The sequence below is a fragment of the Colobus angolensis genome, unplaced genomic scaffold (assembly GCF_000951035.1).
Source record: "Colobus angolensis palliatus isolate OR3802 unplaced genomic scaffold, Cang.pa_1.0 Scaffold19, whole genome shotgun sequence".
Taxonomy (NCBI): domain Eukaryota; kingdom Metazoa; phylum Chordata; class Mammalia; order Primates; family Cercopithecidae; genus Colobus; species Colobus angolensis.
In genome coordinates this window covers 3,896,698-3,909,080 of record NW_012115043.1, presented here as the reverse complement: position 1 = coordinate 3,909,080, position 12,383 = coordinate 3,896,698, and the positions used below count along the sequence as shown (strand labels likewise).

Below are 12,383 nucleotides of genomic sequence, written 5' to 3'. Positions count from 1 at the left end.
CCCTTTATTTTTCATGTTAATCCTGTACAGTAAGAATCACCAATACATAACATCTCTGAATTCACTCAATTGAGAAAATAAAAATCCAGACATTGGCCAGGATGGTCTCAATCTCCTGACCTCATGATCCACCTCCTTCAGCCTCGCAAAGTGCTGGGATTACAGGCGTGAGCCACTGCGCCCGGCCAGTAACACAGAATTTTACATCTAGAAGAGATGTCAGAAATGATTTCGAACAACCCTTTATTTTTCATGTTAATCCTGTACAGTAAGAATCACCAATACATAACATCTCTGAATTCACTCAATTGAGAAAATAAAAATCCAGACATTGTTAGACTACCTATCAGGTATGCACAATGCTCTTTTTAATAAGTATTTAATACAATACACATGTTAAATAATGCTCCATTTAATATAGGTCCTCTGTTGCCCAGAAGACCTATATTGGTTTCAACAGCAACAATTTTTTCCCCCTCCATTCAGAATTAATCATCCCAAATAGGCAATGCGAGCATATTTAAAACCATTTAGGGGTTAATCTTCTCTATCATTGCTTACACCAGTGCCACGACCTTAAATTTAAATAGTTCTGACTGCTAAGGAATCTCAACACATTACATTCACACATTCCCATGCATACAAATCCTGAATTTGAACATATGCTTGAGCACCTGGGCAAGTCATTTAGTATTTCCAAAGCACAGTTTCTTCATCTGTAAAATGGACACAACATACCTTCACAGGGATACAAAGACCAAACTAAATAATGTGAAAACATGTTTGGGAAGAGTACAGATATACATATGAATGTTTGTTATGATTATAAGAGCTCCAGATTCCTACATTTCACTAAAAGGAAGAATTTTGTTCAGATGTAGAAACTGAATGGACTACGGTTGCTGAGTCAGCATTACATACTGTAAAACCAAACAAGTTTCCATGGACTTTTCTATCTAAAGTTCCTTCTAGGGAAGTAGAGTAAGATGTTAAAACTTACGTATCTTCATTTTAATATTTTCACAGGTGGGGCATACACTTTCTTTCTTTCTTTTTTTTTTTCTTGAGACTTTGAGACAGGGTCTCACTGTCACCCAGGGTGGTATGCAGTGGCAGGATCTCGGCTCACTGCAACCTCTGCCTGCTGGGTTCAAGTGATCCTCCTGCCTCAGCCACCTGAGTAGCTAGGATTATAGGCATTGCACCACCATGCCCAGCTAATTTTTGAATTTTTAGTAGAGATGGGGTTTCTCCACGTTGGCCAGGCTGGTTTTGAACTCCTGAGCTCAAGTGATTTGCCTCCCTTGGCCTCCCAAAGTGCTGGGATTACAGGCATGAGCCACCATGCCTGGCCCACAGAGGATACATTTTCTACATTCCTCTCAAGGACAGGAACAGTATCTTAGGCATTATTTTAGCTGCAGTAACTGGAACAGAGACTGTCTCTGGGTTTAATAAATATTCATCAGAATATACTTTTCCAGAATAAAGTAAAACTTTGGTAAAATATACGTGAGGTGGAAAGAGCTCTGGCCGTGGAGTAGACATTTGCTCTCATATCATGTATTACAAGTCCTTCAAGTATCCTGAGGCTTCATTTCCTTTTAAAAAGTCTACCCTGTCGCTAGGCACGGTGGCTCATGCCTGTAATCCCAGCACTTTGGGAGGCCAAGATGGGCGGATCAAGAGGTCAGGAGATCAAGACCATCCTGGCTAACAAGGTGAAACCCCGTCTCTACTAAAAAATACCAAAAACTAGCCGGGAGAGGTGGCGGGCGCCTGTAGTCCCAGCTACTCGGGAGGCTGAGGCAGGAGAACAGCGTGAACCCGGGAGGCGGAGCTTGCAGGGAGCCGAGATCGTGCCACTGCACTGCAGCCTGGGCAACAGAGCGAGACTCTGTCTCAAAAAAAATTAAAATAAAATAAAACAAAATAAAAAATCTACCCTATCAGTAATGCCCCTTTTATCCGATGTCAGACATCCACACAGAATACCACAAATAAGGCCTTTGAGTGACAAAAAGAAAAAGTTTCTAATGAAGTCCATGCATGCACTTTACGCATAGTAGAGACCTAGTGATTCTTATTTTAAGCGTGTGTGTGTATCTGAGACAGGTCTCCCTCTGTCGCCTAGGCTGGAAGGCAGTAGTACCATCAGAACTCACTGCAGCCTCGATCTCCCAGGCTCAAGCAATCCTCCCATCTCAGCATTCCAAGGAGCTAGGACAACAGGCACATACCACCGTGCCTGGCTAATCTGTTAACATTTTTATTTTTATTTTGTAGAGACTAGGTCTCCCTATGTCGCCCAGGCTGGTCTTGAACTCCTGAGCTCGAATGATCCTCCCGCCATGGCCTCCCAAAGTGTTGGAATTCCAAGCATGTGCCACTGCATTTGGACTATTAAGAGTATTTCTAATAAACTGTTATTTGGTTATATTTCCCACTGGTGGTTAAAAGCACTAAGATAACATAGATCAGATGTCCAAGGAAAGAGAAAATTGGAGAACCCTAAAGGTTTCTCTCGCTGATACACGAAGTAGAACCAAACCTTCCCAAAAAGGCAGATCCAATTCAATCCAAAACTATTCTACAGCCTAATATCACCAAACACTTGACAAAATATTATGCGGGCTCCATCTCTTACCTCAGAATTAGAGTCAACCTGTGATAAATTTAATCCCATCTTTAATTACAGTCAAAGAATGAATGCTCAGCAAATACTTCATTTTAACACTATCCACTGCTACCCTACTCATAACCTTGGAAGAAATGATAAGCCCTCTTTTATGGTTCACTTTTCCTTATTCAAGCAATCTGCTCACTAGCTGTTCTTCTATTTTTTTCTACATAACAGTAACGAGTTGCAATGGAAAGGTCAACTGATTTTAACATGAATTGGAATTATCTAAGAGCATTTTACATACAGAGATAAAATGGATTATTTTACAGAATTAATTTTTTTTTTTTTGAGACGGAGTCTCGCTCTGTCGCCCAGGCTGGAGTACAGTGGTGCGATCTTGGCTCACTGCAAGCTCCGCCTCCCGGGTTTACGCCATTCTCCTGCCTCAGCCTCCCGAGTAACTGGGACTACAGGCGCCCGCCACACCGCCCGGCTAGTTTTTTTGTATTTTTTTAGTAGAGACGGGGTTTCACCTTGTTAGCCAGGATGGTCTCGATCTCCTGACCTCGTGATCCGCCCATCTCGGCCTCCCAAAGTGCTGGGATTACAGGCTTGAGCCACCGCGCCCGGCCTCAGAATTAATTTTACCCCCAATAATGCTAATACACTTTACAGAAGTACAATGTTACTATTTGCTAACTACAGGTAATCAGCTACTTCAAGGCAGTGACCATGTTTGCCCATTGGGATCGTTACACAACAGAGCACTGTAGCCAACAGAATAATTAATATTCCTAAGAATGTCTTCAAAAGACTTTCATGTATCACTAACAGGATTCCAAATGCATGTAAGTCTTTTGGAAAGTTAGTTACATCTTTAAGAATCTTGAGCAAATTATGGTTTATTCACTAGACGGATAAATGTGAGAAACTGATTTTTGATAAATCTCAGGATAAGAATTGTGTATTTAAAAAATTTGAAAAATGGCCAGGTGTGGTGGCCTGTAATCCCAGCACTGTGCGAGGCAGAGGCGGGTGGATCACGAGGTCAGGAGATCAAGACTATCCTGGCTAACTCAATGAAACCCCGTCTCTACTAAAAATACAAAAAATTAGCCAGGCGTGCTGGTGGGCGCCTGTAGTCCCAGCTACTCGGGAGGTTGAGGCAAGAGAACGGCGTGAACCCGGGAGGCGGAGCTTGCAGTGAGCCGAGATCGCGCCACTGCACTCCAGCCTAGCCTGAGCTAGAGTGAGACTCTGTTTCAAAAAAAAAAAAAAACAGAAATAACTGTGTATCAAATGTAATTACAATTATTTCTTTATAAAAACTGAAATTGCATTGGAAAAAAAGAAAAGTTAGCAGTATTTGTAGTTGGGTAATGAGATTATGGTTATTTTCTTTTCTCTGTATGCCAAATTTTACTTAATAAGTATGCACTAGTTTTACAATGAAACAAAGAAAAAAAGAGGAAGGAAGGAAGAAAGGAGGGAAGGGAGGAAATGGGAAGGAGCATTGCTTAAAGGTAGCAAAATGACCTAATTAGTCCAGCTAGTTACCACTTAGTTAAATACTATAATTAAGTTTTTACCCTAGCAAGGAACTTTCTAAGTGATCACAAATGTTAACTAAGTCATATAATATCTGCACTGAAGGGACATCTTACCTAATTCTGTCATTTGACAGGTGTAGCAAAGAAATTATAATTATACAATGCTTTACAGTTTACAAAGTGTGTTCAAAATGTCACATCATCTGTCCTTCAAATACTCCTGAAATAGGTTCATATGCCCCATTTTAAGGATCAAGAAATTGAGGGTTACAGAGATAGTGATGTGCCTTAATAATAATGTCTATGATTTATCAAATGTTTACTACGTGCCAGACTCTGGGTTAAAGCACAATCCTGTGACAATTATCCCTACTTTATAGATAGAAGGTGATGGGGCCAGGCGCGGTGGTGACTCACACCTGTAATCCCAGCACTTCGGGAGGCCAAGGCGGGTAGATCACTTGAGCCCAGGAGTTCCAGACCAGCCTGGGCAACATGGCCAAACCCCGTATGATGCGGGGAGGGGGGGGGAGCGGCGGCGGCGGGCGACAATTAGCCGGGCATGGTGGCACCCACCTGTAGTCCCAGATACTTGGGAGGCTGAGGTGGGGGGATGGCTTGAGCCCAGGAGGCAGAAGTTGCAGTGAGCCGAGATAATGCCACTGCACTCCAGCCTGGGCAGCAGAATAAGACCCTATCTCAAGATAAAAATTAAAAAAAGCAGAGAAAAGAGAAAGTGAAGGGTAGCCAGGCACAGTGGCTCACGCCTGTAATCTCAGCACTTTGGGAGGCCAAGACAGGAGGATCACTTGAAACCAGGAGTTGGAGACCAGCCTGAGCAACATAGCAAGACCCTGGCTCTACAAAAAATAATAAAAAAAAAAAGCCAAGGTTCGTGGTGTGAGCCTGTAGTTCCAGCTACTTGGGAGATTGAGGCCGGAGGATCACTTGAGCCCAGGAGTTCCAGGCTGAAGTGAGCTATGATCGCATCAATGCACTCCAGCCTGGGCGACAGAGCAAGATCCCGTCAACAGAACAGAACACAACACAACAGAGAAAAAGAAAAAGAAAGAAAAGGAAAGGAAAGGAAGAAGGAAGGAAGAAAAGAAGGAAGGTAGGTAGGTAGGTAGATTAGGTGACTTGCTTGAGATCATACAGCTAAGTCACTACTCTGATTCTAAGCCATACACTTAAAACACTTAAAACAGAAGTCTTGAGTTACCTATAATTCAACTTCACAGAGCCCTTCAGTAGAGTTGGCTTATGATCCAGTCCCAAGTTCTCTCTTTTAAGAGTTACTAAGTCTGACAGCCATTATGAGGGTCTATAAGCAAAAGCACTAGCCCAGTCATACCCCAAAACTCATGTTGGCGGAGAGCCCATGCCTCAGAAGAAAGGCGTGAATAACTAGAGTGTAGGGGACAAAGCTAAGAAGTCTTATAATGTACACATTAAGAAGCAACCAAGAATTCAAAGGAAACACTCTCCAGAGCAGCAAGGATAGCAACATCACGATATCAACAATTCCAGCACCTTACACTCCTGTAACCTAGCGCAATTTCCGCAGAGCCTTCAGGTTCATCTCAACGGATCCTCACAAAAACCTGTGGGCTGGGCTGGGCAGAGCGGGAAATCAGTCTCACTTTACACAAGAAGCCGAAAGGAACGCAGAAGAGGGCCGGGTGGGCAGAAAAGCAGGAGATTAAGAGCCAGGGGCAGCCACCTGGGGTGACTGGGCGCCTCCACTGACTGGAGGAAGAACGCAAGGCCCGCGGCGAGGACAAGGCCCAGAGAGGCCGAGGTGCTGGATCCATCGCCCGCCGAGACTCAGGGCCTTGGAGGTCGGCCCAGGCGCCTATCTACTCACGTTGGACCAGCTGGTCTCCAGAGAAGGCGGAGGAGCAGCTGGTGACCAACGCACAGGGTACGCCCGCAGCCATAGCTGCGCTCGCGAGCCGGTTCCGTCTGGCAGCCGCTTCCGCCTTGGACTGCACCATGGCCGCCGGCGCGAGGGGGAGACACGCCGGGGAGGGCGTTCTCGGAATGACCAAGCTGCCCTGACCCCGCCCCCAGACCCCCTTCCGCTCCCAGCGTGGAACAGGCCAGGCCGCGCGTGGTGTTGCCAGGGGGACGAGCGGCCCAGGCTGAAGGTTTCCATGCTTGCAAACCGCACCTCCGCGGAGGTAGCAATTCCCTGACCTAGCCATGGCTCAGAACACTGAAAACCACGACCCTGTCGGATCCATCTTAATCCAGGTGGGAAACGGGCCTCCCCCGGCCCTGCCCAGCCGCGCCACTTCCGAGCGAGGCCCCGCGCGCCGATTCACTGGCGCTTAGCCATTTGGTGCGCCGTCCCCAGATCTGCCTTCTACACGCGAGAGGCTCCCCAAAATACCCACCCAGACCTTCCCCCACGGCTTAGCGCACTCCCAGTGACTTACCGTGTAGGTTACGCCCCAGAAGTATGACCTTTCAGCCTCTGGGAAAACTCACGCTGAGGCCCCATTTTTAAATGTTACATTCTGAAAAATTTGAACCCATGACGTCAGGAGCGGAGGACAGACAAATCAGACACTCTAGGAGGTGATAAGAAATTTGGAGACAAATTGAAATATGTGCATTGCTTTTCTTAAACTCCTCAGTTTTTTAGATCTAAATGTTCCTTGTTGGGGAACACACACACAGAAAAATCAAGATAACTTGGAATGAAAAGATGTAACATTTAGAAACTTGGTGAAAGAGCTTTTTAATTTGAGAGGGGAAATGTCAAGAAAGTCTTGTCCAATACAGGACAATTTGTAACAGTTGCACTCAGATGTTTCTGAAATGATTATGGCATTTTGTTTTCACATTTATGTGAGGTAGCTTTAAGATATTTCCACATATATCATCGGTTTTAACTATCACATATATAATAGCTGTATTTGACTAAGTCTTGAAGTCATTTGTCTAAGGTCACTCTATCAGGACTGTCACTCGGTCGGTCTGAAGTGGGTCTTATGAAAGGGATCTAATTTTTCTGGCAGAATTTTTATCTCTTACCTCCCATCTGGGAGAGACTTCCCTAAATCTACCTTTTCCCAAATACAAGCCCCTAAACTCACCAATTTCATACACTTCCCCTTTAAGAATCATACCTAAATCTTACCTGATCTTTTATCACCCTCACTTTCACCATCACCCAGCAATGAATTTAACCAAACTGCAAAGTCTGAGGGAACAGTCCCCAAAAAACTGCCCTAACTTCAACACTCACTACCTGCAAGTTTAGGGGTCCCCAGAACCACCTCACTCAGACAAGCTGGGTACAAACTTAGGGGCCGCATCACCACCCTCACATTCAATGATTCACTAAAACTATTCGTAGAACTCAGGAAAGTGCTGTGCTCACACCTCCAGTTTTATTATACTGAAAGCATACAAATTAATCAGCCAAGGGAAGAGATGCACAGGACAGGGTCCAGGAGGGGTCCAGATACAGAGCTTTTGGTAATCTTATCCCTGTGGAGTCATGGACATCATTACCTGCATTACTTCCTCCCAGCCACAATATGTGACAATATGCATAGAATATTGCAACTAGAGAAGCTTATCTGAGGCTTTGATGTACAGAATTTTTACTGGGGCTCAATTTCACACTGCCCTTGTGGTTGACCACTAATCTCCATCCCCTCCTGAATACTTTTAGTCTCCCACTGTTCCAGAGGTCTGAGCTGATACAGCATGGATCAAAACACCCGTTGTAAATCATGTTGTTAGACTGTCTGGTGGCTAAAGCCCACAGACAAAGACATTTCTATCAGGCAGGACATCCTAGGGGCCTAGAGATCACCTCCCAGTAGCCAGGGGCAAAGACTGGACCCCTCTTTGGGTAAGGTTAATTCTTTGCTGCACATACCCCCTCTTTTTATAGATTCCAAATAATTAGAACAATAATGGAGACTCCTACCTAGGATACAACATGATAGTAATAGATAACTGTTGACACTGACTTGTGAGATGGGTCAGAAGAGCTAATAGTCATATCCTTTTTGATATGCACCCCTACTTGTTTAAAAGGATTCCTGTGGACATATCAAGTAAAGGGCTGTGTAGAGGAAGACAGCCTACCTGTTAACCAGATTATTAAGACTGATTCCTGTATAGTATAAAATTCTATTCTCTACATGTAGAATATGTGTAGTGAGGACATTTGGAAGACTTTCCCTACTTTCCCAATGAATCCTGAGAATTTGTGAGTATGTAGCACCACCCAAATGTGCCAACATGGATTCCATTTCTATTTGGGGCTACGGTTTATTTCCCTTAGACAGGCTACCAATAATTAGTATGTCTAGTGGAAAGCACTTGATGGCGAGTCAGAATACTGAGATCTGACCATGGCTTTGGCATTCTCACAAGTAGCGACTTTGAGCTAGTCAATTCACCTCTCTGGACCTCTTCCTCTTCCATAGGGACACTTTCCTCTTCCATAAGACATATAGTTTGGATTAGGTTCACTTCTGACTCTAAATTGTCGCAATTTCCCCAAGCTACATCATTTACTGTAAAAGTAGACTTCCTTTCTTGTTAGCCTAGGCAATCAAATTGTTTCTGGCAAATCAGTGAGTGAGTGAGTGTGTGTGTGCTATAGACTGTAAAGCAGAGGTACTTTAAATTTCGACTTGCTTCACCCCTAATACAGTCAGTTAGGTCCGTGTAGCAATCAGATATATTAAACAGCTTTTTAGACCAGTGGTTCTCAAAGGTGTTGTAAGTATTATTTTTTAGCTCCAGTTTACAGAAGACACTTAAGTACAAAGAAGTAAAGCATCTTGCCCATTGTAATACATCCAGTATGTATTGATCCTTAAATAGGCTATGGCATGTTTATGAAGTAATCTTGAAGAAGTGTGATAGCGACTCTGGGAAGTTTCCAGTCATACTTTGTAAATCTTAGAAGCTTTGTTTTTAGGCTTTATTAAAATGTGGTGTATTCTTAACATATCTTTATAAATGCTTGCTTGACCCAAATATTAAACATGTTTGTGTGACAAATATTACCTGATTTTATGATTCAAAATTAGCTTTTTAATTAAAATCCAGCAATTGTGTGTTAACACAAAAAACAATAATTGTGTGTTAACACTGATCTTGGGAATAAGGGAGCTCAATTGACAGTTTGCTATTTTCATTCTTTCTTATCAACTTCATTTGTCTGATTTGCCAGGTGCATACAATATAAAAAATGAATGAAGTTGGCCAGGTGTGGTGGCTCATGCCTGTAATCCCAGCACTTAGGGAGGCTGAGGCAGGTGAATCACTTGAGGTCAGGAGTTCAAGACCAGCCTGGCCAACATGGCAAAACCCTGTCTCTACTAAAAAATACAAAAATTAGCTAGGCATCATGGCAGGCACCTGTAATCCCAACTACTTGGGAGGCTGAGGCAGGGAGAATTACTTGAACCCGGGAGGTGGAGGTTGCAGTGAGCTGAGATTGCACCACTACACTCCAGCCTGGGCAACACAGCAAGACTCCGTGTTAAAAAAAAAAAAGGCCGAGCGCGGTGGCTCATGTCCCAGCACTTTGGGAGGCTGAGGCGGGCGGATCACCTGAGGTCAGGAGTTCGTAGACCAGCCTGGCCAACATGGTGAAACCCTGTCTCTACTGAAAATACAAAAATTAGCCAGGCATGGTGGCAGGCTTCTATAATCCCAGCTACTTAGGAGACTGAGGCAGTAGAATCGCTTGAACCCGGGAGGTGGAGGTTGCAGTGAGCTGAGATCGCGCCGTTGCACCCCAGCCTGGGGGACAAGAGTGAGACTTTGTCTCAAAAAAAAAAAAAAAAAAGAATGAAGTTAACGTTAAAGATAATTGAGGTAATGAGAATGACTCAGCCAAACTCTAGCAGAGATGAAGAAAATGGAATTTTATATTGCTTTTGACAGTGTAGAGTCTGGTTTCGTGGCTCTTGTAAAGTCTAGAGCAAATGTTTGCTGTATTAAATCTTTCAAAGGCTTCTCATTAAGTAGCTCTGTCCCCAAATTGTGAAAATAATAATCTTTCTCCAAGTAGAAAATTTATGGAAAACAAAGTGTTTGATGATCACAGAGATGATGGATGAGATGTAAAATTTCAATATGGTAGATTTGGATCTATTTGAAGAAAGAACAGAGATTTAGAACTCAATCTCTTTTTCTACCCAAGTCCAGTGTAACTTTTTCTATAGTACTTGTCTTTATTGCAATTATACAAACAGATGAGTGGTTGTTAGAGGGGAGGAGAAAATAACTAGCAAGAAAAGGAAAAACTCTTGAGAAAGATTAGGGAGCAAGTTATTCAATTAATATTTACGTAAATTCAATTAACATTTACAGAGTGTTAGTTTCACTTTCACTAACACTCTGTAAGGAGTTTCACCAGGTTTTACAAGTCAGAAGAGGAGAATTAACATTTGTTCAGTGCCCTCCTGTGTGCTTAACACTATACAAAGTACTTATATATTTTTACTCATTTTGTTCTTGCCACTGTTTTGAGATAGCTATTATCATTCCCATTTTACAGATGAGAACACGAAGCCTCTAAGAGACTAAGTAACTTTCCCAAATTCAGTTTAGTAAAGAAGGAAGCAGGATTCCAATTCACATTTGTCAGCACCAAAGCCTATGCTGATTCATTTTCATACATATTCCTTTCATTTTCATTCAACAGTTTTAAGTAGAGTGATTCTTTTTTATCCTGGACAAAGAAATTAGAAATTCAGAAAATTTGGATGTATATGGAAATCGTGTGACTAATAAGTGATCGAGCTAGGAATTATATTCAGCTGCCTTTTATTGAGTTCTTGCTATGTACCAAGGCTGTTACATACTATCTCACAACCCTGTCAGGAAGTATCATTGTCCACACAAGGCAGGTGAAAAAAAACAAACCTTTGGCACAGTTTTTACTCCCTCCTGTAGTTGATAGACATAGTTACAGAAATATACATGGAGCTACAGATACTAGAAGAGGGAAAGTCAGTACATTCAAAGGAGGAACCAAAAACTGCAGGCCTAGAAAGGGCCTTGCCCTTGAACTCCCTCTCTCTACTTTCCAAATGTCTTCAGACAATAGATGGCAAATCAGCTTGCAGCAGTAATTTGGACAAAACAATAGAAAGAAGTACATCTTTATCCTTAGTGCTTACAAGCAAGCAGTAGGTATGCTCAAATTTCAATCTGTGAGCTCTGAAGGCCTTACCTGACAATTTGTGCAGAGTACAAATGACCAGATGTGTCTGCCAGCATGTGATGCCCATCAGTGAAAAGATGTAAATTCTGATCTTTTGAATACTTGGCTCCATGGGAACATTTGAGATTAATCAATAACACAGGCTGGATCAGTGTTGAGTCCAGTTATACTAACAGAGAAAAAGTAACTTCTTCAAAATGCCTTTAGCAACCCAATTTGCAGATTGTTATTGGTGTGACTATTGCTGAAACAGGTGCTGGGTTCATAAATTTGCATAACAAAATGTTTTTCTTGTGGCAGCAGCCTATACAATAATTGGTGCCATCTGTATTTATCTGAAGTTTGGTTTCTAATATGAATGCAGCGAATCTTGTGCTTTCTAATTTCATAGGGCCCATTTTATTCTGAGGGTGCCTGATGTTGGAGAGATGTTCATCATTTCCAAGGAAAATACAAATTAAAGGAAAAATGTTAAAGTAATAACATATGTTCCTTTTTCTTCAGGGATTATTTTCATTTCTCACTACATAAAACAAAATCAAGGTCACAACACCTACCAAACTACTTCTTCAGAGCAGTAAGTGGGGAAGACCCAGCCTAGGATGGAAAACCAACAGGCACTGACAACACATTTACAATAGTCTTTTGAAAGACATTGCTTCTGCTACAACTTCTTTGCTGGAGGTTTTTTGTTTTTTTTCCTCTTAACCAATTTGTGGAAATTGGAGTCTATCACAAACCTCTTATTTCTGACTCAACTCTTTTACCACTTAAGAAAGCAGAAACCATTTGAGTTGCAGTGTTATCTTAAATCTATTTCTAATGGGAGAAGGAAAAACAGAAATAATATGAAAGCATCATTTTTCACAATCTGAGAGACAATAATAGAGCATTCTCAATAAAGAATACCTTAGAAGGGCCGGGCGCGGTGGCTCAAGCCTGTAATCCCAGCACTTTGGGAGGCTGAGACAGGCGGATCATGAGGTCAGGAGATTGA

The 12,383-nt window shown here is 42.6% G+C and overlaps 2 protein-coding genes across 8 annotated transcripts in view; one reads left to right on the top strand and one right to left on the bottom strand.

The window, feature by feature from the left end:
* Positions 1-6,661, bottom strand: part of AAGAB (alpha- and gamma-adaptin binding protein) — a 63,445-nt gene extending 56,784 nt beyond the window's left edge. For 2 of the 4 annotated variants that reach the window (XM_011940347.1, XM_011940346.1), the window contains exon 1: positions 6,041-6,212. In XM_011940347.1, coding sequence (XP_011795737.1) covers positions 6,041-6,170 — 130 coding nt within the window. In that variant the 5' untranslated portion in view covers positions 6,171-6,212. Of the gene's footprint in view, positions 1-5,896; positions 6,219-6,614 lie in introns of those variants that run through there. The other 2 variants (XM_011940349.1, XM_011940348.1) reach the window with 2 other exon arrangements.
* The window catches only part of IQCH (IQ motif containing H), a 265,552-nt gene continuing 259,450 nt past the window's right edge, over positions 6,282-12,383 (top strand). For all 4 annotated transcript variants that reach the window (XM_011940351.1, XM_011940352.1, XM_011940350.1 and 1 more), the window contains exon 1: positions 6,282-6,429. Coding sequence is in view for 2 of the 4 variants with exons in the window: in XM_011940350.1 (XP_011795740.1) it covers positions 6,379-6,429 (51 nt within the window). In the remaining 2 variants the exon portion in view is untranslated. The remainder of the gene's footprint in view (positions 6,430-12,383) is intronic.